Raw genomic sequence first — 7,513 nt, forward strand, 5'->3', positions numbered from 1 at the left:
TAAATCTTGATTATACGGAGCACTTCGTGCTGATAACGTGTTATAATTCAGTAGGCTTATAACTACCTTTAGTGATCTGGTTCTTGACTGTAGGCTATTGATAACTAGAAGATAAAAGAGAGGGAGGGAGTATATTAATATTATTCGATGTGTGTTCTTTCTTACATTCATCATCTATTTATACATAAGAATAATAACTGTATAGAATCAATCACGAGATATGAATTGTAAATTTGTCTCATAAAGTTGAATTATTGTGGATGGAGATATAAATTGTCAAACATCGTTTTTGGCCTTTTATGATTATAACAAACATCGATTTTTCATAAAACCCTCTATTAAACCCACCTAAATCTTTTACAGACTTTATTACTTCGTTGGACTCGAGTTATGTTTCATCGATATAAACATTAAACACGAAATAATTTTATAAGTTATTGTCAATTGTCAAGGAGATTAATAGCCCCTAGTATCCATACATTTACAAGTCCGAGATAGTAAACCCATGGGCCATCTTATATGCACTTAGTTACTGAGGCTCACTTTTAAATCCAAAGTGTGTGTATTATAAAAATTACGACACGAACAAATTTGAAGTTAAAATATTAAAATCATTTGATAATTTATTAAATATAAATAAATTATCATATTGTATACTCCGTATTAATTACATGGATGTAGTCTTGTGCACTAACCATTACAATGCAACAAGAAACAAAATGAAAGCAACAACAGTAGTTTTGCCCCTTTTACACTAACGGCGGGCTTTCTAATTTCTAAAGGTAAAGTATATAATAAGTTGAAAATGTTTCTACAAATAAAAAGTGTCGTAGCATCTTAACATGCAATGCACCACTACTTAAGAACCCACATCACAAGTCCTTCAAAGTTTCACAGTAGTTTTTTAGCCATGACGAAGCAGATTCAACGATTTGAAGTTCCCCATTGAGCAGATCTTGAGCTAGCTGCATCCTTCGTTTGTGTTTTCCGGATAATAGAAGAGACTGTAAAACCAGCAATGGAAGCTAATCAGAATTGAATAAGCAAAACAAATTGGTTAAAACATGTAAGTGTCAAAACGGGCAACTGTAAGTACAAGTCAAGAACAGGATGGTCCATTAATCATCAAACTTTTCACTAAACCTGTATTGAAAATACATTTCAGGGTACCAATATTTTTAAGTAAGTGTACTTTGGGTGACTTTGATTGTATCCCTTTGGCCTATTTCTTATACAACTGACTCCCAAAGCACTACAATTATATTAATGGGGGTATTACCTCAAGAGCTACATTATAACTTCCAATTATTTGATTAAACCTTGAAAGCAAAAACTGGTGTGCTTCCACTTCTCTTTTTTTGTTCTTTAACGGAATTTGAGCTAGACGACCATCATTAAAGGTTGCTTCTGTAGCTAAATCCTGCAACTCTGAGGAGCACATAAACATATAGCCTCAATAACAACGTGCATAACCTTTATTTAAGCATCAAAGATGTCTACTTTCTAACAACTATACATCCTTAAAATATAATAAATTAGTGTTACAGACCTTGAGGAGAGGTGCAACATATAACACGAGCAAGTGCACGCAGTGATTGAGGAATTCCACGCCCTTTGCAACTGGAAGACTTGACTTCCCTGTATAATGACGACAAACAACGTGTAATCCAGTCAGATGCCCTTCAAATTGGCCAAAAAAAATAGAACATACAAATACCAAAAACTACTCCATATGATGTCATGCTGTATGGTTAGTTTAAGATTGATTCACATAATCAAGAATGTAACACCTGGTGAACTTTTCTATTAACGAATACCTACTTCACCATGAAGACATTTCCTTGAGAGCATAAATCGTTAACATCTTTCAAGGCTGGTGTTATGTGTTGATCCAAAAGACGCAATTTCATTTCACGCAGTTGATCATAATGATGTACGTCAACCTCAACTTGAACCTGATTGTATTTGTTGTACGAAAGTACAAAGCCAAAGTCCAATAAAAGTCTAGCGTTTGAAAACTTCCCATATCGTATAAAAACCTCATCTCCAGGAGCATAATTCTCATCAGCAATAACCTGTAGAATGCAAATCGGTCAGCAGGTTAAGAATATTATTAATGACATAATGTTTGAAAAGATTACCTCCGATACTTGTGTGAAGTCGTCACTTAAGACGTCTGTTTCCGAAAATGAATCGTGGTTAAAGAAGTCTGCAAAAGGAATCTAAGAAAGTGTTTAATCGTACTGGAACCTTCACGTAAATGACAGACAGTTGTAAAATGTTTAAAAAGTCTTCAAATCATGATACCATTGAAACACCCCTTGTGCTGACCCATGCTCGAGATTCAACTGAAGCATTTATAAGATCATATTAAGAAAAGTTCGCGTTGCATGTTTGATTAAATTCCAAAATGAATCAATGTCAATTAAACGTTAAAAAAAATATAATTTTAGAATTGAATTTAAAAGATCCTGTACCCAAATTATACGCATGCTTAAATTCGTGCAATGTGACATCTTCAAAATATTCAGGAAACTGGTCAAGAACCTGCATAGAAATAAATCAATAATAAGCTTATGAATATTAATATATCCTTAACCAAATAGTGATTCACTACTAGATAACAAATAAATCCGCAATACTCAATCTTAAATCCAACAATTATTTAAGGATAAAAGACGAATAAGGCATAGACTTAGCAGATATGTAATTCCTACATGTTTTACAGAGAAAAAGTCCTGATCAATTTGAGCTTTATGTTTCATAGTTTCATGATATAGAGAACTTATCTCAATCGTCTTCAATTCCTCATCGCTCCAAAATATCTACATTGCGAAAAAGGCACCATAACTAAACAACACGCAGGAGTACGTAAAGAAAAAGTAAAATACCGTGCTATGCATATCGGTAACATGAGGTAAGCAGCTGATGTAAGGAGCCCATTCAGATGCCTGAAAATACAATATAAAAAAAATCACATTAAAAACAAGTTGTCCACAATGAACTTTATAACAAAAGCATAAGAGATCGAATCCTGGTTATATATAAAAACTAACAAGCAAGATACGCTTTGTACCTCACCAAGTTTTTGGTGTTGTAGGATGACTAGAGCAAGCTTAGCAACATTGCTGACGTCATCCCCTAACAAAGACCTTACTGAAGGTGGTAAATTATCAGGTGCCAACTGCTGCAAATAATTTACGTAATTATATTATCGTTTTAAGATTCATGATCATGAAGAACATATAATATGCAACATACTGCACTGTAAGGAATCTTCAAAATGCAGTCACCGGGTTGTATGGGTTTACAAGCAAACAATGATCTGCCATGTATTGAGTTTCCAACTGAAAGCACGGACAAAACTTCGGCTCCAGATTTCTGCCTTAACCACGGTAAGAAATGGCTAGATACGTCATCTACGTGTTGGGGTAACTGAGGTCAAGTAAAGACGTGAAGTCATTCAGTAATTTAATCAAACAGTTGGTGTGCATGATTGGATACATGATAGAATATAGAGCTGGGAACCTGATGTGGAGAAAATGAGGTGGAGGTGGAGCAGTTCCGACGGGTGCGGAGGCAGCAACGAGAGTGAGTGAAGAGTGGCCGTTGAATTCGAACACAAAGAATTAACATTTGCAGTGGTTGAAATGGTGGACTATTAACTGATTAGTGTCTGGGTCGGTTGCAGTTTATAGCAAGTCTTTAACGTAACATGTTATTTTAATCGTGTTTGTGTTTTCCAACAAGATTTTGCAAGGGTTTGTAATATTCGGTTTTTAAGTCGTTTATGTAAAATTTGTACCGAACAAAAATTAGGGAAAAAAAGAAAAAAAAAATCAAACCAAAATAAATTTGACTTTAAATCTTCACAGTTTGAATATCAGTTTTACCTTTTTCAATTAAGTTAAATCAAAAATTACCTTTTTCAATTAATAATTAATAAGTTAAATAAAAATAAAAATAAAAAACAACTAATAATATACTACTCTGTATAAGATTTTATTGATTTTATTATTTTTTTTTGAACGGCTTGGTTAGTTGGTAATACACACGCACGCGTCGAGGAGAAACCCAGGATCGAATCTCACAAGAGGGCTCTGAGATCTATTTCACTCTCAAAACCATTGGAAATTAAATCAGGGAAAACTCCCCCCACGAGGATCGAACCTGCACCATTGCTGGAAACAGGGGAGATTTCATGGGTGGCCACCCAGGCTAGGCCCGGATGGTTATATAAGATTTTATTATTGTAATATATAAAAATAAGAATCATTAATTATTAAATATATATATGACACCAATTTCAAAACTAAGAATATAATCTAATTCAAGATCAAATTTTTGTGGTTATTATGATTAAAATTACATGTTTTTAGGTTTTAATAGAAATTGAACTGAATTTATATTCAATTTTTGATTGGGTTGGTTTTGACTCAAAATTCGGTTTTGATTTAAAAGATTTAAAGTGAATAAATTGAAGAATCTAGAAATTGAACGGATATAACCTTAACATGTTGCATTTGCAACGATAACATTTTGTTTGATACCATTTTCATCCATGACATCCTGATTTCCCAGGACGTTTTACGAGCACTTGCGAATTGTACGTTTTTTGGATCGTACCCCAAGGTGATCCCTTTGTTTTGTTGTTTGAGGTATCCATATTTTCGGACACTTGTGTCCAAATCATAGCCAAAAGTTGACATTACGCTACACGACCACGACGTTTTTGTGTGCTTCACTTTTCTTTTGCCTTTCGGATCAGTTTCAATGACTTCTTCCGGTTAACTTACTTCTATTTCTTCGGGTTGCGTTTCTTGAACCTCTTTGAGTTCTTCATCGTCGGATTCAGTATTGGAAGGAATTTGAGTAGGAATTCGCATTGGCGTTTGTTGTTGAAAAATAGGTTGTCGAATGGTTTGTTGTTGGAAGTGACTTGGGGTTAACATATTGTTGTTGGTAAGGGCTAGCGCATTGGTGTTGAGGAGTAAACAAAGGAACTTGAGAAGCATACGACGCGAACCCCATACCCCGGTTCAGGTTCGAAGACGAGCGGAACAAGTAAATTTTGGAAAAAAGTCAGACTTCATTAAATTTCGAGTGTTCTTGGATGTTTAGTCATGTCGATAGTTGAAAGTGTATGCATGCGTTTGTAAGTCGTTTAACGGCTAAATAGCTGTTTAAATTCAAAAAATGGGCCCTAATATATCGTCCTCTGTTATGCGGAAAAAAGGATTGTACGAGGGAGAAGTTGGCTTCGGTTGTCCAGGCAAGCCACGACGTGTTGATTGACATCAGCGTCCTCGAGGGAGCAGATGAAAGCGGCTCGAGGGCATAAAGTGATGGGAATGGTCTAACAAGCTACGTACCATAACTTGTCATGTCACATTTTATAATTTTCCTATTTTTAACATTCTTTACAAATTACAAATACAAACAAAAATAATAATAATTCTAAGAGTTTACAAAAATACAGAAACTCAAATATAACTGTTCCAAAGCCATCCACGTCATATTCCGGTAAACCGTCATCAACCAGATTAACTAACTACGAGCCGGCGGCCAGAAGCTAACCTTTTCCTTTTCAACTTTACAATAAATAGCAGTAACAGCAGCCACAAAATAAACTTGAATAAAAATAATCGAACCCGTATGATACTTTATTACACTTTCACCAGTCGCTAATTCCACCAACACCAAGGCTAACAACCCAAGACCCGCAACCCGCCCATTCATCCTTTCCGAATACGGGCTGAACCCGAACTCCACTTTCACTCCACCTGAAGTCGGTTCTTTCAATGGAACCGGTGGAAGGTACAAGTTTGACCCGGATCCGGAACTACCGCCGGTTTTCTTTCCGGACTTTTTGCTTTTACGTACGTCAGCTTTTTTTCCTTGACCGCTTCGGTAGCGTAAACGGACTTGTGACAAACGGTCTTCGAAGGATTCGGGTTCGGGTGGTGAATCGGAGGTGGGTTCGTTGGGAGTGGATTCGTCGGATGTTGCTTTGGTGGTGAAGGAGAGAGTGAAGGACGGTGGCGCGTGAAGTGTACGTGGGGAAAGATAGATTGGTGATGAGAAAAGAGGGTTTGAGATTGGGGATGCCATTTTTGGTTGATGTTTGTGGTTTGTGTTTGGAGGGTGGATAAGACTTTTTATTTGTTCATATTTTTTATTTTTAATCATTGTTTTGGAATTTTATTTATCATTGTTATGTAAGATAAATAATAAAGAAAGAAATTATTTGATGGTTTTGCTTTTCATATCTAAGGGCGTGTTTGGCCGTTATAGCTCTAGCTGGAATTTTTGAAGCAGGAGTTGAAGTTTATGGTTGAAGCTTATAGTTGGAGTTTAATTTAAAACTGAAAACTGAACTTATTTTTATAAAATAAATGTTTGGTGAAAAGTAGTTGTAGCTTATTATTGTAAATTGATTAAAATGGACAACAAAATATATGATTACGGTAGATAATTATATAAGGGTCAAATATGTAATTTCAAACTTCATAAGCTAAGAAGCCTAGTGGTTTATTTTTATAAGTTAGTTCAATTAGCTTCTTTTTTCAGAGTTTATTTTTTTATAAGCTCTGGAAATTATGTCATTTAAGGGTGTGTTTGGACGAAATTAGCTGGAGCTGGAGCCTGGAGCTTGGAGCTTGGAGCTGGAGTTTATGGTTTAGAGCTGGAGCTTATTTTTAAAGCTGGTAGCTGAAGCTTATTATTTTTTAAAAGTGTTTGGTAAACTAGCTGGAGTGTATTTTCCAATTCATAAGCTCTACTTTTTTTTCATAAATTATTAGAACTAGCTTATTTTTCTAGAGCTTATATCATAAGCTCTATTTTTAATGTCTACCAAACAAATCTTATTACTTGGAGCTTACTAAAATCGTAAGCTCAAGCTCCTATAAGCTTTCATAAGTATCCATAAGCTCTCATAAGCTACTAGCTTAAGCTTATGAAAAAATAAGTTTAAGCTCTCATAAGTTTCAAGAAACTGCGCTATCAATTGTAATGCGTGTGGGGTCGAACCACTTCCCCATGGATACTAAGACCACCTTTAACCCTGGCATGTTGGGTCATGTGTTGGCCAACACGCCTTTAACCCTTGTGTGCTGCTTCGTGTGCTTGAAGGCGTGCTTCAAGTGAGCACCGAACACTTTGAAGCGTGTTGTATTTTCTCCCCTTTTTTAATTAGTTTTTATCCCCTTTTTCACCCAACTTCCAATCAGATTTTAACACATCACTCAACACGCCACTCAACACACCACCCCATTATTTACTAGGTAAACAACACGCTCATCAAGCACCCCACCCCACCCAGTAACATGCCCATCATCCCCAGGGATAAAGATGGTCTAATAGAGTGGCGTGTTAAGGCACTTATTCATTGGCTTGCTCAGGCCCAACACAATGAGGTTCATGACCGTGTTGAAAAATTGGTCCAACTTAATAAGTTTATAGCGAATATAAATATAAATAATATTACATTATAAAGAATAATAATAACAAC

The 7,513-nt window shown here is 35.6% G+C and overlaps 2 protein-coding genes across 2 annotated transcripts; both read right to left on the reverse strand.

The window, feature by feature from the left end:
* Positions 1 to 853: 853 nt before the first annotated feature.
* LOC139862575 (fructose-bisphosphate aldolase-lysine N-methyltransferase, chloroplastic-like) lies at positions 854 to 3,751 on the reverse strand. Its single transcript, XM_071851193.1, has 12 exons — positions 3,529 to 3,751; positions 3,262 to 3,435; positions 3,077 to 3,187; positions 2,892 to 2,951; positions 2,718 to 2,825; positions 2,478 to 2,547; positions 2,308 to 2,348; positions 2,142 to 2,222; positions 1,822 to 2,075; positions 1,550 to 1,638; positions 1,280 to 1,428; positions 854 to 1,004 (listed from the first exon to the last, which is right to left on the reverse strand). Exons 1-12 carry the CDS (start codon positions 3,634 to 3,636, stop codon positions 873 to 875), a joined length of 1,377 nt encoding a protein of 458 aa, XP_071707294.1. The 5' UTR covers positions 3,637 to 3,751; the 3' UTR covers positions 854 to 872.
* Positions 3,752 to 5,547: 1,796 nt separating this feature from the next.
* On the reverse strand, positions 5,548 to 6,111 carry LOC139863332 (uncharacterized). The gene has a single exon (XM_071851967.1). The coding sequence runs from the start codon at positions 6,109 to 6,111 to the stop codon at positions 5,548 to 5,550; it is 564 nt and encodes a 187-aa protein (XP_071708068.1).
* Between the last annotated feature and the right edge of the window lie 1,402 nt (positions 6,112 to 7,513).

This window comes from Rutidosis leptorrhynchoides, chromosome 8, assembly GCF_046630445.1.
Source record: "Rutidosis leptorrhynchoides isolate AG116_Rl617_1_P2 chromosome 8, CSIRO_AGI_Rlap_v1, whole genome shotgun sequence".
In the NCBI taxonomy this organism is placed as follows: Eukaryota; Viridiplantae; Streptophyta; class Magnoliopsida; order Asterales; family Asteraceae; genus Rutidosis; species Rutidosis leptorrhynchoides.

Coding starts and splice junctions, on each gene's coding strand:
- LOC139862575 (XM_071851193.1), bottom strand. CDS start 3,636: ATGTTAATTCTTTGTGTTCGAATTCAACGGCCACTCTTCACTCACTCT. Junction 2,349..2,477: donor TAAGCATGCGTATAATTTGG/GTACAGGATCTT, acceptor TAAATGCTTCAG/TTGAATCTCGAGCATGGGTC. Junction 1,639..1,821: donor GGAAATGTCTTCATGGTGAA/GTAGGTATTCGT, acceptor GTCATTATACAG/GGAAGTCAAGTCTTCCAGTT.
- LOC139863332 (XM_071851967.1), bottom strand. CDS start 6,111: ATGGCATCCCCAATCTCAAACCCTCTTTTCTCATCACCAATCTATCTT.